The 26,309-nt window shown below is 37.2% G+C and overlaps 1 protein-coding gene across 1 annotated transcript in view; it reads left to right on the top strand.

The window, feature by feature from the left end:
- Positions 1–26,309, top strand: part of ITGAV (integrin alpha V) — a 47,307-nt gene that overhangs the window by 13,973 nt on the left and 7,025 nt on the right. The window contains exons 3-23 of the mRNA XM_014954159.1: positions 3,091–3,186; positions 4,530–4,591; positions 6,204–6,249; positions 8,098–8,223; positions 8,829–8,873; positions 9,063–9,106; positions 9,194–9,250; positions 9,726–9,778; positions 10,196–10,398; positions 12,779–12,970; positions 13,085–13,130; positions 14,158–14,259; positions 15,143–15,201; positions 16,197–16,351; positions 17,881–18,018; positions 18,874–18,941; positions 20,127–20,274; positions 21,447–21,539; positions 22,552–22,631; positions 24,800–24,880; positions 25,920–26,025. Of these exons, the coding sequence (XP_014809645.1) occupies positions 3,091–3,186; positions 4,530–4,591; positions 6,204–6,249; positions 8,098–8,223; positions 8,829–8,873; positions 9,063–9,106; positions 9,194–9,250; positions 9,726–9,778; positions 10,196–10,398; positions 12,779–12,970; positions 13,085–13,130; positions 14,158–14,259; positions 15,143–15,201; positions 16,197–16,351; positions 17,881–18,018; positions 18,874–18,941; positions 20,127–20,274; positions 21,447–21,539; positions 22,552–22,631; positions 24,800–24,880; positions 25,920–26,025 (2,000 nt within the window). The remainder of the gene's footprint in view (positions 1–3,090; positions 3,187–4,529; positions 4,592–6,203; positions 6,250–8,097; positions 8,224–8,828; positions 8,874–9,062; positions 9,107–9,193; positions 9,251–9,725; positions 9,779–10,195; positions 10,399–12,778; positions 12,971–13,084; positions 13,131–14,157; positions 14,260–15,142; positions 15,202–16,196; positions 16,352–17,880; positions 18,019–18,873; positions 18,942–20,126; positions 20,275–21,446; positions 21,540–22,551; positions 22,632–24,799; positions 24,881–25,919; positions 26,026–26,309) is intronic.

Genomic DNA, 26,309 nt, shown 5'->3' with positions numbered 1-26,309 from the left:
ATGTTTCCAGTGTACATACTTTCTACTTGACCTAGTTTTTGTGTCTTAATGCACTTGCCCGTGTTACAGCCAGACTCAAGCTGAACAGCAACCCCCTCTCCCCGAGACACCCCCTTAGTTTTAGAGAACCTAATCAATCTCTGAATACAAGATAAACTCAATGTAATCTTAACGTTGTGGCAGATGTTGTTTTATATTATGTGCATCTACACTGACATAAGACAATTTGGCGAAGAAGTTTATAAAATATTTTTGCAATGGTAGTGTATTATAAATAAACATAATTTATTTAGCCAATGGAGTCAATTTCGCCTGATGGAGCATGTTTTACTCTGTGGTGGTATTTTTTATGCATAAGAATTCCTAATTTGTTACTTAGGCCTTCAGAAATTACAATGCTGGCTTCTGAAGTCATGACATTTGGAATATAACAAACTTGAGGTCATGTTCGTTTCCTTCCTGATTTGGAGATTTTAGTTTTTTACATCCCAGTTTCTGACTGCATCTCAAAGCCTAGATTTTTACCTATTAAAATACAATTGAAGAGAGGTTTCCAATATTATCCTCAAGTTAGAGCTGGATCATGGCTTTTTCAGTACTGTAGAAAAAATGATTTTGTTCTGTAAAGACTGAGGGAGAGGGAAGTTCTTGTAGCTGCCGTCCTGGATGTTGATTTTTCCTTGGGCGGGGGCACTGCCTGCTGCTCAAGAATGGACAGGGGAAAAGGCAGAGAGGGGCTGTTTTGGCAGCATGTGCTGGTTAAAATGCAGGGTCCCCTCTTCTCCAGTGTTCCTATGGGTAGAGGGCACCAGTAATTTTTTGTTGGTGGTTTTTTGTTTTTTTTTTTAATTGCATTATGCTGTCTCATCTGATACATTCAGCTGAAACTTGAAGGAACTAATTTCCTTAACATCTCTGATAAAATCAGATTGCTGATAAAGCTGAGTGGCTGCTGTTGCAACAAGACCATTCCTTCTGCTTGTTGCCTATTGTTTTAAACTTAAATGGGATGTTCTCATCCTAGGAACATTTATAGTACCTAGCAACTGTTATACTACCTTTTCGTTTTAGGCATAGATATGTAACATTGTGTAAGTATCCAACAGTAGAGAAAGGTGTAAAATGCCATGCCGTAACTCTTCCCAAGTCTTAAATTCTTTAAAGCTTTGTTTGGCAAGTAAAGCTGAGAGATTTCTTTGTATTCAAGAATAACTGGACAAGGAGAGGTAGAAGCCAAATCTGTCTTTCCTGGGCTGCGTAACCTTGGGTGCGGTTGAAAGCAGAATAAACCAATTTGAAGGCCTTGATGCTGCCAAAAATGATATAGTTCCCAGCCGTATGCTCCTGTGGTCTCCCCAGCACTAGGTTAGCATGACTTCACTTCCCTCCCTATCCAGTCGGCTGGGTTGGTCCCTCATCCAGATGAATATTTTATAAGTAGGTTTCATTCTTAGGTGGTTCTTGTTACTACACTGGGACCAAAAGTTAGCAGTGCCGAGACAGAGGCTGGCAGCAGGAACATATGGACCAGAGCAAATGGCATCTCCTACCCCTTTTGGTGGCAGCTCCATCTGGAACTAACCCAGTCACGCAGCTGCATCCTTGGAGCAAAACTGTCAGTGGGTGGGTTTTCATGAATTGAAGTCAAGGAAGGGAAAAGTTGTTGCTAGAACAGAGATTTTTAGGAGTGTGCTCAAGACAATTCCCTATTTGGAAAACATCTTGATCTGGTTCTGGTTTTCTGTGCTATGAGGTGACATGCAGGTCTACAAACTAGGTTTCTGTCTATGCAGAGGTGACAGTACAAATGTTCAAGTGCACGTAAATCTGTGCGGATGTGCTAATCAGCAGGTCCTCCATGTCTGTAGAGCCTGTTCAGTAAGAGAGTGGAGGAGGGGGTGACAGAAAGAAGTGGGTTTTTTTAAATTACCTTTGATGAAATTAGAAAAAGCACTGTAGTTCTCTGGGATGTTATGCGCTTGGCATTGATTTTCACATAGGTAAAGTCAGAGCAGAAGTGGTTTGTTCTGGCTGACTGCAGATTAGAATTGCTGTTGTTTTGCTTTTCATGGGATTTTCCTAATGGAAGTAACACAGTCTCTGGAGACAAAACATTCTTTTACAAGGTGTTTTGATTCCAGTAGTCACAGGTCTCTGATTCATAGCGGGTTGGGTTTGGGGATTCCCCCGGCAGTCTGTGGAAGAGATGTATGGCTGGTGACCTCATTGACTCCTTTAGCTCTAGGCACTGTAAACCAGCCATTTAGGTGACTTTTTAAAAAATACGTGTTTTCCCCGACTCTTACATTTTTCTCATGAGGCTGGCAAAGTTTCCATCGTTGTTCCAATGAAAGTACATAAGAAACATTAAATGATTTAAAGACTTTCAACATTGACACTTGCAGAAATACCACTCATTAAGTTGCTTCTACCAGCTTTCATCACCAAAGAGTTAACATACAGACACCGGTGCAAATTATCCCTTACTTAATTTACTCTTCTGTATGGCAAACTCTCTAACATTTTTGTTGCTGAATACCCTTTGACTTCCCTTGGAGCTTGTGAGCAAGCGAGTTGCCGTGCTTTGCACACTGCTGTGACCTTCACAATAGAGATGTTAACACTTGGTAGAATAGTAAAAGAATTTCTGTCCCAATTCTAGCCAAAGGCAAAAGTCACACAATTTAATCAGGGCAACGTTTCTTCTAGAAGCATTAGCCCTAACTTGGCTTTGGCACTGATTCTTGAGCAGTGCTGTAATCTGACTTGAAAGACAAATACCTCAAGTATGAGGTGTTTACTTTGTCACTGTCAAAGATGCTATAAACTTTGTGCTCGTACAAGAAATTAGCATTGGACAGATTTTTCGTATGTAAAAATAGCTGTATTTGGTCCTAGGTGAATAATAGTAAGAAATCCTCTTAAAAATCTTATTTCCATGAACAGGCAATATCCTCCAATGTTACTGTTTTCTGGTTTTCTCTGTGTGCATCGAAACCAATGACTTAGCTTTTCATTTATTTATTTCTTTATTTAGTCCTACTGTACAGTTTCCTGTAAAATTATGCGTCTTTTTCATTCTCTTTGCAGGCAACCGAGATTTCGCTCCTGATGATCCACTGGAATTTAAGTCTCATCAGTGGTTTGGAGCCTCTGTGAGATCCAAAAACGATAAAATTCTGGTAGGTTTCTGATTCCATTCAAATGCCTCAGTACTGGGATACTGTAGTAGAAGAAAGTGTGAGAAGATCCAGATAACTCTGAATTTAGACAAAATCCCACTAGTCAGTAGGGCTTGGCTTTTTCAGAATTTATTGGCTAGCCTTTTTTAACTCTCTATAAACAAAGGTTGTAGCATTTTTGTCTGATTTTGAGGAAAGTAGTAGAATTCTTTTTCCTGAAGTTACAATGTTCTGTACATTCTTGAGGAACTCTTTCCAACTGTTGCTTTAAGAAATCATTATTTCTAAAACTCTTGCAATAAATCATCTATTTCTAAAAATACAAACTGGTGATGCTTCTGCCTGGGCACTCATATTATAAATCTTCTCTAACTATCCACGTAGTCATCTGATCTAGTACTGATAATATTTATTTTATTTACTTTTTATCTCACTTTCTTTTATATGCATTCGAAGGACTGCTTCTGCAGTAAATACTTGAACAAAATTAAATAGCAAATGCATTTTCTAAGACCAGCTCTAGAATTTTCTGCTCTTCAAGTAATTTAAAGAGAAAGCTCATTTTAGGAGACAAGATTTTTCTCAAGTAGATTCTGATTTCCATGTTTGCATACATATGTAGCGATGCATTGTTTTAATTATATTCATTGTTGAACATTTTGAATCTTATTTTCCAAGCGCTTTACATCCGTATCATGTGCTTGAGTGGGTAGATTATTCAGACACTTATAACCTTTTTTAAAATACAGGAGTCTGAAATTTGAACATTCAAGCTAGGATTTTTTTTTTTATATTTTCTGAAAATCATTGGTGAACAGCAGGAATGAAACCCAGTGTGGTCCAACAGAAAAAGTTGTTAAATAAGCATATATTAAACTAAATCATGCTACATAAGTAGTCATATTTCCAGATAAGGGGGTCTCAACATTTCTACTCGGGAGCTGTATAATCATAACGTTAACTCAGCCATTAACAAGCCTTGTTTGGATGAGTCTAGAGGTATTTTTCAGCCAGGTATGCTTTTTTGTTGCTTTGTTTAAGCCAATACTTGAAACAACTTATATTTATGTACCTTCCAGATTTTTATTCCATACCAAAAGAAAAAAAAATTATTCCCTATTTTCCAGGACTCTATTTCCTGAATAGAAATTACAAATCTTTTCCCCCAGTTGATCAAGAGAAAATGCTGATTTAGGAGAAAAGAAGATTCTGAGGTTCAAGCTCAGGACCACAAGGTTACTTAGGAAGATGCATTGGAAAGTATCCACATAGTCATCTGATCTAGTACTGATAATATTTATTTTATTGACTTTTTATCTCTCTTTTATATGCGTTCTTTTTTTGTAGCCACTATCGATGCGGATGGACAGGGATTTTGTCAAGGAGGATTTAGTATTGACTTCACAAAGGTATGGGACTCTTTCTCAGCTCCTACGAGGCAGCAGACAACTGCAAGTTACCAACAGCCCTGACACAGACCACATACCAGCACAGCTATTGGGAAACTAAACATAAACTACCGTTCCTGAGGGGAAAAACCCACAACCAAACACATCCTTGTGAATAAACAAAAAGAACTTGAGACCACTTTGGTATTATAAACCTGGTTTCTCCCTGTACTTATTCACAGCAGCACACTTTCACCTCTTGTCAGAATCATGTCCTGAACAAATCCTCTGCTTTTCCAGCCTCATGCCATCCACCTCTGCTGCAGCTAGTCCCCAAGTGAAATAATCTGTAGTAGTCAGGTATTTTGAGATACTTATTTTGAAGAGATTAGTGCATAACTAGTGTTACTTCTTGAGGAAGAATAACTTCCTGCTAAAGGGAACTGGTAACCAATGTTTTTGTGAATTATGTTATGTTTTTCTCATCAGCCAGCAGAAGTGGACTTTTTTTGTTGTCTGTCTTACAGTTTCTTCTACTTTTATGGTCTCTGTGCCGTTTATACTTCTTGCTTTTTTTTTTTAAATTTACAGTTACTTTTTAAATCCCAGCACAATAAAACTGTGCACAAATCTGGGAACTAACTATAGGGTTTTTTATATTGTACAGCTAAATTGTTTAGCATACTCTGGGCATGTTAAGAGCATGCAAGTCCTTGTTGTGATGTGGCAACTTCTTGGGTTCTTCACAACGTATGATTGTGTCATACCCCTTCTCTCTTTGCCTGAGGATGCTTGTTTTTCCTCCAGAGGAAACTGCTAAGTTCAGTATAGGACTTGAAGTATTTGAGTTAATTTGCATCCACCCCTCAGGCTCACTGTGCAGATTCCAGCCCCAGTTAAAACCAACCTTGGGCTTTAATCCAAAACCTGAGCTGAGCGGGCAAACCCTGGGTATAAGGTATCTCTAAATCTCCGACCTAGATTTTTCAGAGTGGTGAATATGGAAGTTTTTAAGATGAAAATCTGAATAAGTGGCTTAGTTATGCAGCAAAGCCTATGGCCCAATTCTGTACTTAGGGAGCAAATTCCCAGCACTGGCATAGTTAATGTGGTTCAAGTTTCATAAAATGCTTTGTGGATTGCAGTTGTACCAAGGAATACGGAGTAGAGGAATTACATCCCAGCTTTTTTGAATTAAACTTTTCTAAAGATAAGTTACAGAAAGTGGCAGGGCCAGAAGATGAAACTAGTTTTGTGTAGTGACCTAGAAACATGTTATGGTTGCCTTGTCACAATCTTAATGTTTCCTCCTAATTGTGTTTCTGTTGTCTTAGATTTATGTGGGTAGAAGGGTCTATTACAATCAAAGCAAAATTCTGCCTAGCATTTTAAATGGATGAAATAAAGAAGCGAGTCACTGAAGGCATATTGTTTGTTATCTTGGCATTTTATGAGATGCATTTTTAATTAGTCATTCCTTCAAAAAATGTGTTGAGGTCAGTGAAGCTACAGTGATACACATACATGGGATTACTTCCCATAAACATAGGACATGTTTTCTTCTCTTTAGTTACGTCTAATGTGGTTTTGATTTTCCTTTTTTTTAATTTTTTTATTTGTTTTCCCCTCCAAGGGAGACAGAGTGCTACTTGGAGGACCTGGAAGTTTTTACTGGCAAGGTGAGATATATTGTTTAAGTCACAGAGAAGTTGACCTCTTTGATTTTTCTCTTTATCCTCTTAAATCATTTCTATCCACACTCCTCCAATCACTGCCTGAGGCTTTGTCAGTAAAAAGACTAACAGAAATCATTTTCCCCCATCCTTCAAAATATTTCCTCGATAATGAAGCCAACCACAGATTAAAGCTGCAGTAATAATTGTATAGATGGGTCTTCTGCCTTGGAAATAACTTTATGATTTTTTAAAAGGCATTTTCCCAGAAATGTGGAATTTGTTTCCACTAGCAAGATAAGTTTCCTTTAGGATATTTTGCTTGTTGATTCAAAATCTGTGTTTTGTAATTTCTGACACATGTATGAAGCATTATTTTCAATGAGAGATGTACCTTGCAAAGAGAACTACCTTTATTTTCCTTCGACAGCAAAGATGCATTGTGTTTGTTTATACGGATCTGTTTGTGCCTTGGTGCAGATTTTACCTCTACTAACTGCACTAATAGTGATGTTTATGAAAGATTTTTGGTACCACCTTACATGGTGCAGCAGCACAGGAGGCTTGTTTCCAGCCCTGTGTTTCAAATTCTGAACAGGATTGAAACTACACTGCAGATAAAGTATAATATACATTATGTTTGTGTATTTGTTTGATTTCTTTTTGGCAAAAGTGACATCTCATCTGCCAAAACAGCCTTATTCTCTTCTACTACTACCAAAAAAAAAAAAAAATCTCAGCTCTGAATAGGAGACAATGCTATACCTCTAAAAACGAGGGGTTTTTTTTAAACTCAAAGAAAAGAATGCAATGAGGTCACCACCTAGTGGCTCGTGAAGGAAAGACAGGGAAGGCGGTAATACACGATGCTCATCTTAATAGCTCCTTGTCTGCCATATGAAGCTCTCATGTTTATGGTGTTTAGACAAGGAGTGATGACTCAGTTCTGCAATACCATAAGCATGTGCTTGCTCTTACCTAACTGAGCAGTCCCATTTAATTCCTGGCTTACATGTAGGAGTGGCTTCTGTTTCCAGTGAGGGCTCTTTGTCTGCTTGTGATTAAATACATGCCTAAATCTTTGCTGAAGTAGGATCGAAATTTTCACTTACAACCTTTCTAGTGCTGCTGCTGTTGACTATTTTCTGGTTGCTATTGTGGAAGAGTTGTTGCTTTACAAGGAAGCGTTCTGGGAACGGGTCCTGTTGCTTATTGAATGAATGCACATGTATTTGATTTGTAGTTTTAAGCTGTTTTGTTTCTCTTTTAGGCCAACTTATTTCTGATCGAGTGACAGAGATTCAAAAAAAAAAAAAAATCTCAGCTCTGAATAGGAGACAATGCTATACCTCTAAAAACTAGGGGTTTTTTTTAAACTCAAAGAAAAGAATGCAATGAGGTCACCACCTAGTGGCTCGTGAAGGAAAGACAGGGAAGGCGGTAATACACGATGCTCATCTTAATAGCTCCTTGTCTGCCATATGAAGCTCTCATGTTTATGGTATTTAGACCAGGAGTGATGACTGAGTTCTGCAATACCATAAGCATGTGCTTGCTCTTACCTAACTGAGCAGTCCCATTTAATTCCTGGCTTACGTGTAGGAGTGGCTTCCGTTTCCAGTGAGAGCTCTCTGTCTGCTTTTGATTAAATACATGCCTAAATCTTTGCTGAAGTAGGATCGAAATTTTCACTTACAACCTTTCTAGTGCTGCTGCTGTTGACTATTTTCTGGTTGGTATTGTGGAAGAGTTGTTGCTTTACAAGGAAGCGTTCTGGGAATAGGTCCTGTTGCTTACTGAATGAGTGCACATGTATTAGATTTGTAGTTTTAAGCTGTTTTGTTTCTCTTTTAGGCCAACTTATTTCTGATCGAGTGACAGAGATTGTGGCTAAATATGACTCCAAAGTCTACAGTACGAAGTATGATGACCAGTTAGCAACCAGACCTGCCAGTGCTACTTTTGATGACAGCTACTTGGGTGCGTAGTTTGAAAGGAAGAAAACCTAGCTCTACCTGAAAAACTCCTTTGTGCTATTCATATTTAAGTCTAAATGACACTGCTATTAATTCCACACTTGACAGATAACTTAAGAGCTACATACCTGAAAATGCTGTAATTTATATATGATGGAAGCTTAGTTATCTTGCCTTAGCCGAGGTATGATATTTATGTGAGAAGTTAGTGGCAAACCTTTTATTTTATTTTATTTTTTTCTGAAAAGCAGTTGTTTGTAAATAGTTTACCAAAACAAAATAAAAACATGAAAGAGTCATGTTTGGGCAGAAAAATAATGAAGAGAGTCCCTTAGAGGAGTAGCAAATTGTCGTTCAGCTTCTCATATGTCTAATCAGTTTCAGAAAAAAGCAAGGATAGACCAGGACAGTTCCCAGGATGAAAACTGTAAAATTTTCATCTTCGTGTAGCTGTTCATGGTCTAAGCTACTTAAACAGGCACTATTTATTTCATTGCCTTTTAAGATGAAGTGAGAGGACTGTGCATAGAGACCTATGAAGAGTGTCAAGAAGGGTGAAAAGTTTCATAAGGTTTTTAAAGCGATTTACCAATTTTGTCTGTTGATCAGGTTATTCGGTGGCTGTTGGAGACTTCAATGGTGATGGCATAGAAGGTAAGACCCTTGCTTCAGTAAAACAGTCATGTTAACATGCTGGGCAGGTCTTTCCAATAAGTAGTACAGAAGAAATGATACAGTGCACAGGAAAATGTATAAAGCACTAGGAATGAGCTGCTCTGTTCAAGCAAAGTCATTGTGCTTTGGGACCTGAATGTTACCTGGGTGTCTTGCTTTATATTTCAGACTTTGTATCTGGAGTCCCAAGAGCAGCAAGAACTCTGGGCATGGTAGGAAATTTAAAACATTAAACTTAAAAATCAATAAAAGAGGCTGATATTGTAGGTATGCTATAATGTGTATTTCTTCATGTGCAGGTGTCTATTTACAACGGGAAAAACATGTCTTCCATGTACAACTTCACTGGAGAGCAGGTACGTAGCTGTATTCAGTGTGGTGGGTGACCAGGAAGCTATTCCTATAGAAAGGTGACATGTTGAGACAGTATTTAGTGTACTGGAACATATAAATTCTGTATGTTATTAGTTTATGTTCCAAAGAAAAATTTTATGAAGTCTGCAGGATTCCTACAATTATATGCTCTGTGAGTTCCTGTTTTGTAGCACTACTTAGAAAAACAGTCTTATTTAAATGAAGGAAATGCTGCTTATTCCCTTATGTATTGGGAGAGAGGACTGATCATGAAGGAGGGAATGGGGAAGGTAACAGACCAGTGTACTTCCTAACAGAGTAAGGAAGAGAAAGGAAAACATAAGGAAGAAGGAGACAAAAAAAATTTTGTGGTGTATATTATTGTCTCCCTAACACCTTCTCTGTGCAGCTTTGTATAAACTTGTTTGTTTATATCACTATAACTCACAAAAATTTGGTTTTAATTTTCTTTTCCAGATGGCTGCCTATTTTGGGTATTCAGTGGCTGCCACAGATATTAATGGAGATAAGTAAGTGCCCTTTGCCTCACTGCCACCCAGCTTGTTTCTGGAAACAAAAAAAAAAGATGCTTTTAATAAAAAGACTTTGCTACAATGTAGATTTCTGTCTTTGTTACTGGTTTAATGTGTATCTGTACAACATAGCTTCTTGCTAGCACTCAGCATTTGTTTTAACAATTGTAGATTTGTTTGTGTATTTATGTAAATAAATACATGTGGGTTTTCACATGCTTTACATGCATTCAATTCTGATATATTTGTGCTTACTTTGTCAATAAATATTTGCCTTCAGTTGCAATGTAAAGATAGGTAACTTTCATCTCAACGTTGATTTCAGTGCTGAGTTAGTCCTAGTAACGAATGCTTAAGAGAATGAAACTGTATTTTCATGCTCTTACTGAAGAACCTTATCCTTCTTTGGTCCAGTTATACAGATTTGTTTATTGGAGCCCCTCTTTTTATGGATCGAGGTTCTGATGGGAAACTTCAGGAGGTCGGCCAAGTTTCCATTTGCCTTCAACGAGCCTCTGGAGGGTTTCAGATCACAAAGCTGAACGGTTTTGAGATATTTGCAAGATTCAGCAGTTCTATTGCACCTCTGGGGGATCTAGATCAGGATGGCTTCAATGGTAGGACATCGATTTATTGACAGTATTTTCAGTTCATAGATGAAATCTAGACAGCACACTGGATTCTGCACACAAACGTTAGGCATTCTAACCATGACTGAATGTTGGACACTAAGGTCTAGACTCCTTTCGATGCTTGTATGCTACTCCCAAGAATGCTAACAGGAGTTACATGGATGCATCGAGCAGAGACTATACCATTGAAACTACAGCATGGATTGCTTTAGCTGTTACACTTATCGGTTTATTATTTTCTAATTGATAAGTACAGTAGAAACCCGACGAAGTATCTGACTCTCCACTGTGACTTGTTAGGACATCTCCAATATAATTTTCCAGTTTCCATCGCTTGAAGATAATTTTCCTCTCCAGAATCACTATGATCACCGAAAAGAAGGATTTGGTTTAGAGAGCTGGCTAGGAATGGTGTGATACAAGAGATTTTCCTGAGAAAAGTAAACTTTTTTTTTTAAATTTTATTTCAAAATGGAAGAGTCTGGTGAAAATGTCCCATAGCAACTACAGCCAACTCTACCAAGAGCTGAGTGTCCTGACCAAGTATTTGGATGAGAAGTCTGCATCTGAAGCTGTGGGCTCTCAAACCTGTTGCCAGTGTTTCTTGTCATTTTCACTTAGGAATGGAGAGCAGTGAAACAGACATGAACCATATAGTTGGGATGGAGACTTTCAGGAATCCTAGGGGGACAACACTTTCTGTTTTGCAAGTCAATGCTCCAGTGTTTCCTGAAGAGTGTTAGGAATTTGAGTTCCACAAAAAATGCTCATTTATGGTTTTTCCGTACTTCTTGCAAGCTAAGTATTTTCTGAATGATCAAAGATTATAATAAGCTAATATTTCAAATTCCCAAGTAGCTCTAATTTATTTTTTTAATTAAATCATTGACATATTCTCTAATCTTCAGCTTGCTTTAATTATCTTGGAAAGATCTCATTCTATATCTAAAATAGTCATATTTTAAAACCCTATAAGAAATGCAGAAGAGCTGTAGAAAGCAGTACAATTTGTTCCAGCAACTTACCCATTAAGTGATATTAAGTGGATAAGCGACTTATGCGTTAATGGATAAAACTCGATTTTTAGGCCAACTAGAAGTAGGTTAACTTTAACATTAACTATTGTAATGTACCGGTTTGAACAGGATGTATATTTTGGAGCTCAGAATATTTTCTGCCATTGGTTTTGGTGAGGCTAATGTTTAGATTTTAATGCTAATAGTATACAGCATTAGTGTGAAGATGCAATATCTCTGCAACTATGTACAGAAGGCATTGGAAAGGTTACAGCTGATAGCCCAAAATCCAGTCACTTGATGAGATTATCCAAACAATGTTTTGATTCCATCATATTTCAATCTGAAATACACTGTAGGAGAGAAAATCACAGCAAAAGCTGCCTCTTTGTGATTACTTTGCCATTATTTAGTCTGGGGTTTTTAGTCTTCCCCCCCTCCCCTGGCCCCGTTTCGTTTTGGGAGTGTTAATTAAAATGCTTTCCATCACAGTATGGTTCAAGATTGCAATTTCTACTGTTTTCATGAAGTTTGTAAGGATAAGTCAAGAATACAAAATGGTAAACTTTTGAGTCCTTGTTCTTTTCATGAAACTTTCTCAAATTTAAGGAAAGAGGAGGGAATAATGTAATTACTCTGTACATTTTCATGTTTGGTCTTTGAACTGACTGAAAATGTTGACTTTAGATCATATGTACGCTGTTAAAGCTGTCCTTACAGATAGTCCAATTAACATTTTGTTTATTACTGTTTATTAGTCATTGCTAATGAGTACTCTCAAATGAAACTTTAAGAGATAGTGTAATTGCACTAACTGAAAATTTTCCATAAATTGTATTGCCAAGCCGTGACGAGGATAGACTGGAATTTGATATTTACCATTGGTTTAGGGTGATTTAATTTTTTCAGAATTATTAAAATGTCACAGCCTTTGGAGGAACATGTCTGTTAATGAAATGGGCAGATAGTCCCGCCTACTTTTTTGATTTTGCACCAAACAGTGACTAATTCTGCATGTTTAAGAGTCTCAAAAGCATCTCAAAACCATATGTTTTGGCTGTAAGTCAGTTACTGAAGTGCAGAAGTGTTTGCAGAACTATTCCATTATCCTCTCAGCCCCCATACAAGTCTATGGTATATGTTCTTGTTAAACATTTATACTTTCTAGAAAATCCAGCATCCAATTAAAAAAACCCAAGTTGTTGATGGGTATTTTAAAGGCCAGTTGCATTTCCTTCCTGCTGACACACGTTGAAGCTGTAATAACAGAAATTATTGGTTGATGTAAGCACGAGAATGTTTCCTAGTCTATGTCTGGAGAGGTTGACTGTTCTTCTTTTGGTTTACAGATATTGCAGTTGCCGCACCATACGGTGGAGAGGAGAAGAGAGGACTTGTCTATATCTACAATGGAAGAGCACATGGTTTGAATGCTGTCCCATCTCAAGTTCTTGAAGGGCAGTGGGCCGCTCGCTCTATGCCACCCAGCTTTGGGTACTCACTGAAAGGAGCTACAGATGTGGACAAAAATGGATATCCAGGTCCTTTGCTCTAAATGTCACCTTAGAATAACTTAATAGTAGTCCCATCTGTGACTAACAGCATGTTTTTTAAAAAGTAAATTATAATGTGTAATATTTCTCCTTTCTTCTTAGACTTGATTGTTGGAGCCTTTGGTGTTGATACAGCTGTTTTGTACAGGTGAATATCCCTCCGTGCTGTTTCCTAACTGTGAGCAGAATGAAAGCTCAGTGTCATTGAGTTACAAAAGAAGGAAGGGTCAGGGAAGTCTGAAATTCTGCCACTTCACCTTCCAAACTGCTGGAGATACAAAAATTATTATACTGCTGTTTTCACTGATTAAATCTACAGTCTGCTACCTATTATTTACCTTTCTCAGTAATCTATAGTTAAGATACAAATAAGCTGTCTTCAAGGCTTTCTAGCCTGTCAGTTTTCTAGCTTTTGACACCTACAGGGTACTGCTAGCTATTACACTGCAATCCTGACATTCTCATCCAAACATGCTCATTTTAGGAAAATACCTTATCTATCTGTGCTAGAAACAGATAGGATGTCCTCTTAACACAGTTTTCCATGTTCTGACTCTGATGGTAATGAAAAAGGGCACAGAAAAGCTTCCTGCTGTGCTGTTTCCTAACTGTGAGCAGAATGAAAGCTCAGTGTCATTGAGTTACAAAAGAAGGAAGGGTCAGGGAAGTCTGAAATTCTGCCACTTCACCTTCCAAACTGCTGGAGATAAAAAAATGAATATACTGCTGTTTTCACTGATTAAATCTACAGTCTGCTATCTATTATTTACCTTTCTCGATAATCTGTAGTTAAAATACAAATAAGCTGTCTTCAAGGCTTTCTAGCCTGACAGTTTTCTAGCTTTTGACACCTACAGGGTACTGCTAGCTATTACACTGCAATCCTGACATTCTCATCCAAACATGCTCATTTTAGGAAAATACCTTATCTATCTGTGCTAGAAACAGATAGGATGTCCTCTTAACACAGTTTTCCATGTTCTGACTCTGATGGTAATGAAAAAGGGCACAGAAAAGCTTCCTGCTTTTCTCTAATCTACGAAATGATTATTTGTTATTTGTGCAGTTTCACTAAATATTGTCTAAAGCGTGTATGTGTATATTTCACAGTTTGATGGGGAGGGTATTGTCCAGCATGGTGCCGAATGCTGTTCAAGAGGATGTTTTCTTTGCAGGGCTAGACCAGTTATTAGAGTAACTGCTGCCCTGGAAGTGAACCCAACCATTCTAAACCCAGAAAACAAAGCCTGTTTGCTATCAGATGTCAAAGTTTCTTGGTAAGCCGGGTACCTTTGTTTTCCTTTGAGGGGAGGGACCTTTTTGGTTTTATTTTCATACACTTTCAATTTTGAAAGGATTCAGGAAGTCTAGTCAGCTAATTAAAAAAAAGGCGATCAAACACAGATTTTTTTTTTTTCTGTTCAGGAAGTCTAGTCAGCTAATTAAAAAAAGGTGATCAAACACAGATTTTTTTTTAAAGAACAGACAGTACAAAATAAGAACTCTGACAACAGTGGGAGGACCAACGTTGTCTTCAAGGATTCAGGAAGTCTAGTCAGCTAATTAAAAAAAAGGCGATCAAACACAGATTTTTTTTTTTTCTGAAAGAACAGACAGTACAAAATAAGAACTCTGATGACAACAGTGGGAGGAGCAATGTTGTCTTAACAGATGCTAGACTGACTCTTAAGTTACATCCTACCTGCAGAGATTGCCAGTTGTCTGTGTTGAGTAGAGTAAGATCTTCCCAAGATGGCAATGAATCACATGGCTTTTGCAATGTTTTTACCCATCAGCTTACTTTTTAGGTGAAAAATAGTCAGCTTATGGAAATTATCTGCTCTGCAAACTGGTTTGGGATCTTTTTCCTGGATTACTATTGAAACCCACTTTTCCTTGTTAGTGTTAACTTAATTTTCAGCTCAGTATGCCAGTTCCTTCTAGCTTTAAAAATAAATGAGCCACCTTAGATTTCAGGAATAAATGCTATTCGTACATGAGTCGAGAGTCCAAAGCTTTGCATTGGAAAAAACTTTTTGGAAGTGAGCTAGAGACTCAAAAGAGAAGGCCTTTGAACTAAGAACAACGGTAAAGAATTTTAGAAGAAAATGAGAGGGAAAAAAAAGTGTGAAACTAATTTTTTCTTTTCCTCCAAAACAGCTTCAAAGTCAAGTTCTGCTTAAAAGCGGATGGCAAAGGAAAGCTCCCCAATTCCCTCAGTAAGTTCTGCTCATTTAACAACTTGAGTCTTTTCATATTGTTTGCAGACAAGAGCACTGGTCATCTTTCTTTTTTGTTATTGAAACAGTTGTCAACCCTTTACAACACAATCCTACCAGTTCAGCAACTGTATACATCTATATGACTGTCTTCAGCAGTGTTTTTGTTGAAATTGTGTTGAAGTTGGTGGGATTTGAGCATACTTGGGACTTTTAAGCTTACGTTTAAACTCTTGGTGGAACTAGTCTTGGAAAGTCCTTTGTATTTTACAGAATTGAGATCAGATCTTGTTGAGGGGAGTTTTAGAGAAGAATATTCAAGGATATGAATTATTAGGCCTGAAAAATATAGATGAGCTGTAGGGGACTTCTCACATTTCTGTTGGACTCATGACTTTCTGATTCATGTAAATGATTTCTGCATCAGATTCTCTGGATTGGAATCAGGAAAAGATAGTTTCAAACAGGTTTTTAAGTTGTCTCTGAGATTTTGTAATGTGGCATACAGCTTGCTGCAATCAGGTTTTGTCTACTGATTATAAAAGCTTTTCCTTATTTTCTGTATGGCATGTATAGAGACAGTGTGATCTGGGAAGATTCATCTAAATAGCTGTTATGTATTTTAAATTTCATTATCTATTTCAAATACGTGACGTAATTAGGTTAGCAATACAGCTAAATAATTATGTGGAAGATTAACTTTTGATCTTGTTCTATAGCAATTTATTTGTGTAAGTCCTCTTGCATGTTTCCACTTTTTAAGGAAAAAGCAGAGTCTAATTTAGGACAACAACAGTACTCTCAATAGTTACTCTATTGAGAAGTACTAATGTAGTAACAGATTTTGTATTGAAAGAACTGGAAGTTCTAAAAGTTCCAAGTGCTACATTTTCATTGTAGCTGAAATCAGAGCTTTTAGCTCTGTTTCTGATGGGAATCTGCACTGTGTTCAATTGAATGTAATATCTCTAACCTAAATGCTTTGGCTTGGACAGATTTCCAAGTGGAGCTGCTGCTGGATAAACTTAAGCAGAAGGGAGCCATAAGGAGAGCTCTGTTTCTCCACAGCAAACAGCCCAGCCACTCTAAGAACATGACTATTACAAAGGGGGGCAAAATGAATTGTGAAGAACTTGATGCCTTTTTGAGGGTAAGTAGCCATTTGCGTTCTAGGCAAATCATTTTTGCTGTGTTGTCTGTTACAAGTTTCTTGCATTAAGTCTTTAAAAGAAAAATAGAAAGGAGAAATGCTAAAGAAACTTCTTGCCCAACAGATCGACCTAAAATTACTAAAACCACATGTCTGTCCTGGGTTATCGCTGCTGTCAGAAGGTTGTGTCACTAAATGGATTGAAAATTCAACTCTGAACTTTGTTATGGACTTCTTGGACTTTGTTATGGACTGTCTAGGCACCAAATTAGTTATAATTTCCAAGGAACGTGAAAGTCAATTAGCAGAAGTTGTGCTGCTACTTTGGAGGTAAAAGAACAAAGAAAAATACGGATCTGCAACTAAAAAGCAGAGACCAGCAAATAACAGAGGAGACAGAGAAGGTTGAAATATTGTTTGCTTTTTCTGTTTTTTTTGTTTTAGTCTCCACAAATGTGGACAGACGCTTAAGTAAAGTAAAAAGTGCAACCCAGTACAAGAAACTGCCCGAAATAAGGAGAAACATGGGGAAGTGTAGTTAGATGTGAATGTTAGACACAGCTCAGATTTATCTCTGAGTACTTATAAATCAAATGTAAACAATACTTACTCTACTCTCCAAAAAACCTCCAATAAAAATACTAGTGATAATTAAGAACTCATGGAAGATAGGTAATACTTTTCTTTCACTGGCCTTGTGAGTGGGATATACATGGAAATAGACATCCCGGATCTCAGTGTTAGTAAAGCTTTAATGCTTTTCCACATGACATTCTCATAAAGTAAATGGCACATGACCTATATAAAATTATGTTAAATTGGATGCAAAACCAGTTGAAAACTATAAGGAAAAGAGTCATCAATAGGTTTCTATATTTCATAGAACATAGCTTCTGAAGTGAGATCCAGCAAAGAGCTGTTCTAGGTTTAATAATTCTAGTTATTCTCAGAATAACAAAGCAGAGTTTACAGTGATAAATTCTGTGGCTAACCTAAAGCTAAGAGGTGGTTTGTAAGTATTCTGAAAGGCAGGATCAACATTTGCTGACCAGAATGCTTTGAAATGAACAATATGAAAATCAGCAAAACTAATAATTTTAGGAAGGAAAAATCACAAGTCCAAAGATGAATATCTGTGAAGGGTCTTAGAAGCATACTGAATTTTGTCTGATGGGAAAGGCTGGAGTTGTATAGTCCTTTAGGCTCCTTGCTATTATAGTTCTACAACTTAATACTTTTGTATGCTCCAATCTACCATTTGTAAAACAGGCACGTTAGTGCTAAAGTCTTCAAAGTTTACACTGCAGGTTTTCTGACAGGAGATTTTCTGCTTTGAAAAGAGCTCTGAAGTTTTAATGTTGTTTTGGCTTCCCCATTCCTTATACAACATGAACAATAAATGAAAATACTGCTCAGTATTGCTCTTGGAATGACTGTTTGTTGCCTAGAGAGACTTTTGAAGGGTATCTGTTGTTGTTGTTGTTTTCTTCACATCTTCTAGTTGTAATTCAAATCTTTGGTTTCCTCAGGATGAATCTGAATTTAGAGACAAACTAACTCCCATTACTATTTTTATGGAATATCGTCTGGATTACAGAACAGCTGCAGATGCAACAGGATTGCACCCTATCCTCAACCAGTTCACTCCTGCTAATATGAGCAGACAGGTATACTTCTTACATAATCTGTGTTGAGAGAACCCTGAACTCATTTTCAGCTTTCAATCCTTGTCTTCATCTTAGCACTTCTGAAAAATTAAGATATCAAAATGCACATCTAGGCTTTAGTCTCTGAATTATGAAAACAATGACTGTTTTCATCTTAGCACTTCTGAAAAATTAAGATACCAAAATACACATCTAGGCTTTAGTCTTTGAATTATGAAAACAACGACTGTTATTGTATGTTTCTCCTTTTTTTTTTTTTTTCTTCTATCAGTGTCAAATGTCTTTTTTGACACATTATTCCTTAGTGCTGGACTTCCTTTTCGTGCATACTAGTTGAGTTTTCTGGGAAAAAGCACTTAGGAGCTGGACTTCCTTTTCGTGCATACTAGTTGAGAGTTTTCTGGGAAAAAGCAGTTATGACTAGTATTGAAAGTTATTAATCTTGAAGGATTACAGTGTTTCATTCATTGCTCCTACTCCTTGTATTTTGTTTATCCTTATAGTTCTCGTAAGGTAATAAACATAATTTTTCTATTTCTGCCCTTAATACAAATGTTTACACTTGTTTGTAAAGAGGATATTGGAGATGCGACTCAAGATGAACAGATTATTCAAAGTATGGAAAGAGGATTAAGTTTTCTAGACATCAGTCCTAGAATTGCAGTGTGGCAGGATTAGGTACAGTGCCCCCCATATATAAAAACTCATTTATTCTTTGAGGCTAACAAGATGAAGACATCTCATAACCAGCTATTTAGAACATTTTTTATTTGGTGGTGAAACAGTAATATTTGAAATGTATGTTAGAATGCATGTAGGAATTATTAAAACAACATGCATTTGATTTTTACATAGGCACATATTCTGCTGGACTGCGGTGATGATAATATCTGCAAACCAAAGCTGGAGGTTTCTGTTGAAAGGTAAATACATGAGAAGAGTATTTCAGGGAAAGTAACTTCCTTAATTGAATTCTAACCTTTAAGAGCTTGTAATACATTTGGTAAAAGGATGTATTGAGACCAGTAGGACTCCTCTATGTATTCAATCTGAAGTCATGCTTATTTGTTTTAAGGAAAACCTATTTTCTGCTTTGTAACCTGATGTCTTCAGCATGTAATACCGGGAGAGCACACACCACCTCCCCCCACCCCAGCCCCCACTATAAGCACACAGTACTTATTTGTGTGTTTGCCAAGCTGGATACACATAGCAAGCGTAAGCCAGTATTAGCTGCAGTTGTACTATTGTTTCGTTATTTAATATTTGATAGATGCACCAAGATGTGAACAGGCATGATGTCATACAGCAAGGGGTGGGCCAAGAGCTCTCTTGTCACATGTATGAAAAGATTTGGTGCTATTGGTAATACCTTTTGTTAAACCCGGAAAAAAGAAACAAGTTTTAACTTCTTTCATGAGTCTGGGCTCTTTGTGCTTTGGATGCCCAAAAGCCAGTCTTAGTGTATTATCTCTCCTCATAAACACCATCTGCTTTTTATGCCCTTAGCGCAGAGCTATAGCATATGCACGTGTATGTAGGTCGTATGGATCAGGAGCATAATCATTCAAGCAAAAGCTTCAGAAACATTTTACATCAGTGCAGGTACAGCTAGGTTTCATTCTAGTTGGTGAAAGGAAAATACGTTGTTTGGAAAGATGATATTTTTGTGTGTGGAACAAATGTATTGCAGTGGTCTTGCCTGTAATTCTGTAGTCAAGCCTTCCACCTAGTTTTGTTACAAACATATGCTTGTACTTCTGCTTAGTAGGCATCTCGTTCAAAATGTACACAGGGATTTAGCTGTGCATAGTTTCTAGTCCTTTGTTAAAAAAGGTGTCAGTGGTGTTGTGGTTTATTTTAAATTTTATAATTTTTTTTTTACAAAACAGCATGTAATATTTGTTCTATTTTTGCAATTGTGGACATGTTTTAATTTTAAACATAGTGCAGAGCTGTTCTGGTATTCCTGAAGCACAGGTACTGCCTCTAGATTTCTCTGATGTCTTTGTGCAATTTCAGAATGTCTCTTGTTTCTGTAAGTTCAACCAGTTCAATACACTTTGAAACCTGAATGCAGAGCTCATTTTTACACTTGTTTTTTGTAGTGACCAGAAGCAGATCTATATTGGTGATGACAATCCCTTGACACTAATTGTCAGTGCCCAGAATCAAGGGGAAGGAGCTTATGAAGCTGAACTCTTTGTCATCGTTCCGCCCCAAGCAGATTTCATTGGTGTTGTTCGTAACAACGAGGTAAAATTCCAGCTGTCTTTCTTCTTTGAGTACTCATATTTCAGGTGCTGCTATGGAAGTCTGTGGGAGAGGGGTTCAGTGGTGTTTTTTATGCCTTGATCTTAAAGAAAAGTACAGAAAAAACAAGGTTCTTCCAAGCCCCAAGGCTATATAACACCTGGCTGGATGGTTCCAGTTCAAAAGCCTACTGCTAGCAACAAAGGAGAATCATCTGTGTGATGGAGCTTGACACACAGAGTTTATCTGCTATGAGTCTTTATTTGAACGGTGCCCTTGTTAATGTATTTAAATTTAGACTCAGCATGTCATGTGCTAGGTAAAGAGCTGGGTGCCTGTGAGGCAAAAAGTGATGTTGGGTGCTACTGCTCTCCTTCTTATAAGTATGTAGAAAGTCTTGGGTGTTAGTTATCCCGACTACACAGAATATTAAAATTTATTTCCTGACTTTTCCTTGTTGTATTATAAAATGTCTATATAACGTCTGTTTCTTGGAAGGCATGTGGCAATAATCCAGATTTTGTTTTAGCACATTATAGCTATATATAAGCAACATACATTCGGATTTTCTTCATGCTTTTTTTTCATTCGGTAAAATCTATGATCACTTAATGTATCTGAAAGCTGCAGAATGTTAAGGGGAAAACTATTTTCCCCCCTATCAAAGGATTCCATCCTTCATATGTGTTGGACTATGCTTTGGTTTGGTTCTCCAGTTCACCTCTGCTGGCTTTGTCCAAAATCTGATAGCTCCTCTAAGACCTCTTTTTGAGTAAGCTAGTAAATATGTGTATTCTTTTGCCTTAAAATCTTTATTTTCTTGTGGAGAGTTTTAACCCTTGCCTGATTGCCAAAGCTGCTTCACATAGGCTTTAAAGAATCATATGGAGAAATGCTTTATGTCACAAAAGTCATCAGTGCTAACCAATATAAAAGTATTGAATTTCTGTTTTTATAACCTTGTAAAGAGCATGTATCTCATAACAAAACTATTTGTTTCCAGGTAGACTTTCATATCCAGAGTGTATTTAATTTTAGTGCTTTATTGTGTTAGGTTCGAGAAGTTATATTAAATTTAATAGCTCAGTATAGCTAGAGTTTTTCTGCAGACCTTCATACAAGCATCCAGAGGTAAAGAGTGACGTTTCTTAATATTTCTTTCTGGTTGGTTGCAGGCTTTAGCAAGACTGTCATGTGCATTTAAAACAGAGAACCAAACTCGCATGGTAGTTTGTGACCTGGGGAATCCCATGAAAGCAGGAACTAAGGTAAAGTTTGGTTCAACAGGTGTCTGGAAGCGCAAACAGGAGCGTAGCTGGCATTTTTCTTAACCATAGCAGTGTTTGGGCAGGATGTTTGCTCGCAGGAATTTAAGATTAGATCTCGCTGACCTTTAGCTGCCCACGTTTCATTAGTTCCGTGGTAATTGGTTGGAACTTTTCAGCTAAATTAAAGGCTGAAAGGAGTGTTCAAGAGTTTTATGATGCAACTCGAAAGGCGTAGTTCATTAAACAGTGAAATTAATGAACTCTGGTCGCTCATGAGTATTTTTGAGTATATAATACAGAGTTAGCTCATAACATGCCTTTATTTTAGTGGAAACCTAATAGTGCTTTTCTCCTTTGCCTAGTTTTGTGAAGTTTGAGAGTTTTGTCTAGTTGAGGCTTCTGCACTTTCCCCAAATGTAGCTGAAATTGGAATAATTTAAAAACTATTAGTGGGATTTCGCAAATACTAAGATGATATGACATAGTTAGTCTTATTTTCTGAGGAAACAAAGTCAGTCACAATTATAAGCACTTAGATGGTGCTTTTCTTTCAAGAGGCATCTTGTGTAGGTTAATAAATGCTCTTTCCAAAATATTTCAAAGTATATGAAGCTGAATTGTACAGATGTTGGAGGAACTATCATGCATTGACTTGAAATAAACCTTGGGATATGCATTTAGAACAATTCCAGGGTGCTCTATTCTATGGTACTTTTTGTAACATATAAGGATGCTCAGTTATGTGTAAAAAAAAATGGCTGAAGCAAGGGGGGATGAGTATGATGTAAACCTTACATTTCTGTTTTGTGGCAGTGATGAATTGGCTGAAATCTACAGAGAGATTTCTAGTCTTTGGTGACCTGGACAAGTTGTAGTTGCCAATTCTGTGTGCGTGCTCTCTTTATGACCATCTGCCTCAAGCAATTTTGTTGTAGTATAATAGTATAGGAAGCTTTTATTGTGTATTTTATTGTGCTCCCAATGAACCACAGTGATTTATTTTTTTCTGAAGCTATTAGCTGGCCTGCGTTTCAGCGTGCACCAGCAGTCTGAAATGGATACCTCTGTGAAGTTTGACTTGCAAATCCGAAGGTATGGAAATCTATGAGCATGTACTTCACCTGGTAGATAACACGCTGAGTAAATAGAATGTGAACACAGCAGTTAGTTTCACTCGGGACTAATTCTTTGCTCTTTGCCTCCTAATTGTTTAAAAGATCAACACAACTGTTTAATGAATTACGTTTTCCAAAATAGAGGAAAAAATGTAAGAAAACACGGTTTTATGTTTGAAGGCAGTTCCTTTGGCTTTTAGACAGGCCATGGCACAACTACAATATTAGTAATGAGAAACAAAACCATTTAAAGTGTTTTCAAGAAATACTTTGTATTTTTGTACCTGTGTACTCTTGTATTCTCCTGACACCTGTGTACTGCCACAGAATGATCTATGTCTTTGGGTTTCTAGCCCTGTTTTGAAACTGATGTTTGAACTTGGAATTCCTTCTGATGTAAAGCCAGAATTTCAAATGTCATGTGTTTTGCAGAATTAAAGTATACTGCATAAGGCAATGCATGTGATGATCTGAGCAGAAGCAATATGCAGTGGACCATTTTAAGTGTTGTACAGTAGCCAGCATAAGAGAGTCTAAAAATTAAACAGAACAAAACAGTAGTATTTCTGGTAATGATGAGTGCAGCGTTTTCATATGATATATAAACATGGATTTATGCCTACTGGAGATGATATTTAAGATTTGGAGTTGTGACCAACAGGAATCTCTTTACCCAGTACAGTTTTACGTTGTTTAGTGGACAGTACAATACAGCTTCTATTTTTCCCCATGGTGGATCAAAAGCTTATTTTTTTCCATTTAAGGGTTTCATTTTTTTAATGCAGTGAATAAATTATTGTTATCCACATACACGTTTTTCATCTACAAGAGTTAAATAAGTTAAACCTGCCATTCTGTTTTCATGATGCAGTGGTTTGCTATCCGGATCAAAGGCCTTGGCAGCATTAAATATCTCTTTGATCTCACGTTGCTGTCTGTTCCATTTTTTTCTCTCTTCTCCACCAGCTAGTAAGCTGTGCCAGTGGCATGTGACTCCAGTTCTTTGCAGAAAGTGATCTTCTGTGGGGATGTCTGTTATCTTCCTTAAGCTAACAGCCATCATTAACTACCTTTCCCTGGGAGGAAAAAGTCAGGGAGGTCTTAAGTGACCTCCCTGTCCTGCTTCTTTTCTAATAAAAGAGAAAGGAAGTTCCTGTAACTTTTTACAGCTTTTATGGAAAGAAATTCCTGCTATGACTTATGAATGCAAATACAATGATGCAATTGAACATGGTAATCACAGTTTATAGTGACAAGCATTATCAAGGTACTACCTTGAAAAGGTCTTAAAGATCACATGAGTTGTCTTAAACTAACAAAGCTAGACTTCCAGAGCTGGTGCAATTCTGAGCAGAACAGCTCTAATCTATGAAAGAATGAGGTATTTACGGGCTAGGAAGCAAAACACTGTTGTTGCATTTGTCTTTTGCTTACAGCAGCAGTGAAAAACACTTAGAGGATTTAAGAAGATCCTTCTAAAGGACATGGTTAGGTAGACAGAATAATCAGATGCGTCTAAAAACATCAGGATTCTGTTCCCAGCTCCGCTGTGAGTCTAGGAGTGCTCTTGGTATTTCCTCCATTTAAATACCAAAGAAATTTTATGCATGAATGACTCTACATGTGTTAATATTTGTCATCTCTTGGTGTGTCTGAAGTGTAGGAATGGGTTGTTAACTGGTTTAAAAACTATGAAGAGATATAGGCAAAAGTAACTAACACTAGTTTGTGCCTTGGGACTAGTTTGAGGCCAAGAGGTCCCTGAGCAAAACAGATGTCTTAAAGTGGAACTTCAGGCTCTACTAGCTCTATAGTTGACATTATCACACAGTGTTGGTATTCGAATTTTCTCAGATGCAGCAGTGAAGGAACAGAGTCAGCATTGGCGCTGTGTCCTTGTCAACTTCTCCCTGCTGAGGGACCTCCAAACTACACTAGGGGTGGGACTGGCACGCGCTTAAGTGAGAACTTCTTGGAGTGTGCTCCTTAGTTTTCAGTAAACCTGCTTTCTACAGTGGCCCAGGAATCATGTTATGATGTTACATGCAGTTATTTAAAGTGGGTTTTTCTGTTCCGTTTTGGTTTGGGGTTTTTTAAATACTTAGTTTACATCATTTAAGAAATTAACTTTTATTTTCTCTGCAGTTCCAACCTGTATGACAATCTAAGTCCAGTAGCGTTCTATCAGGCTGACCTTGCCATTTCAGCAGCTGTTGAAATTAGAGGGTAAGCATTGATGCTATTTTAATAAACCTTCTCAAATGAGCTTTGCATGTTTGCTTCTTGATAATTCCATCAACTTTCAGGTCTGTGTAAGTTTTCAGGAAGCCTTAGAAAATTTTTAATCATAAAGAAAATGCTGTTCTCTCTAGCCGCCCTTTGAACTTTCAGATCTTAAGTAATTCTAAACAATTACAAAATGAATTCCAAAAAGGAATGCTGTGCCTCTATTTCTAGAGGTTTTTTACGGAAAAGAAAAAAAAGCCCCTAATTTTTGCAGTTGCACACATTTCTGCAGATCGCTTTCTTCCTCAACAAACTTACAAAGTTGTCACCTAAAACCCCCTGAAATCTTTTCTAAAACCAAAGCTGAAAATCCTATCGAAGCTAAGTTTGCAATGCACTCACCGCCTTCAGCCTTCAGTATAGTATTAGTATTTCAATATGGCTGCATTACCTCCATTACTTCTGCTTGCCAAAAATCTGTACTTCACACCTAAAAGCTATACAATCCTCTTGCTTAGCCATTTAACTCGGGTTCCCAAGTCATCAATTTTAAAAATTTCTACTACGTTCATTATTGTGATCTAATTCTGTTAATACTTGAGAGGTGGGGGGATGACACAGCTGGAAAGCATTGTTGCGCTGTTTTCAGTGCATGCTGAATTATTCTTATAACTGTACTGATAAGTCTTCACATCACCAATATTTCTCATTGTCGAAATATTTCACACTTTCGGTTTTTTTTATGACATGTATGTATGTATCTTAATGCTGTCAATGGCTTGATAGGTGTTATAGGATGAATCCAAAGTTTAGGAGAGGAGAAAAATGCTCTAAAGGCAAATGTCATCTTTTCGTGTAAAGAAGAAAACCGAACATTTAATATAAGAGCTACTCAGCCTCTGTTCTTTCTGGTTTTATATACAGAAGATGAAAAATTGGAGATTGTACTTTAAGCGTGTTGATTTTTTTGAGATGTTCTAGGGAATTACATTTATCATTTCATATTTTATAATAATGACTTCTTTGCTCTACTGTTTAGTGTGTCGTCTCCTGATCACATATTCCTTCCTATTGCAAATTGGCAGCCAAAGGAGAATCCAGAAACAGAGGATGATATTGGGCCTCTAGTTCAGCATATCTATGAGGTATGTAATTACCACTAAATTCAATTACACAGTTCTGTGATACATTAAAAGAAAGAAATCTTCTGATGTGTCTTTCCTCTAGAGTAAATGAAATTTTTTTTTCTTCATTTTGTTCTTGCATGGGAGCAAAGATATGGGTCTTTTTTTAATGCTGGGTCAATAATTGGTATCTGCAAGAAGGACTGGAATGCCTGCAATTAGTGTGACAGGAGTGGCCAAATAGAAGAGGCTGATTTTGTACATCATTATGTATATTTTATTTTCTAGCCCTTTGAAATCTACAT

Source organism: Calidris pugnax, unplaced genomic scaffold (genome assembly GCF_001431845.1).
Source record: "Calidris pugnax isolate Ruff unplaced genomic scaffold, ASM143184v1 scaffold103, whole genome shotgun sequence".
In the NCBI taxonomy this organism is placed as follows: domain Eukaryota; kingdom Metazoa; phylum Chordata; class Aves; order Charadriiformes; family Scolopacidae; genus Calidris; species Calidris pugnax.
Note: the sequence above shows the minus strand (reverse complement) of the source record. Positions and strands in the feature narration are given on the sequence as shown.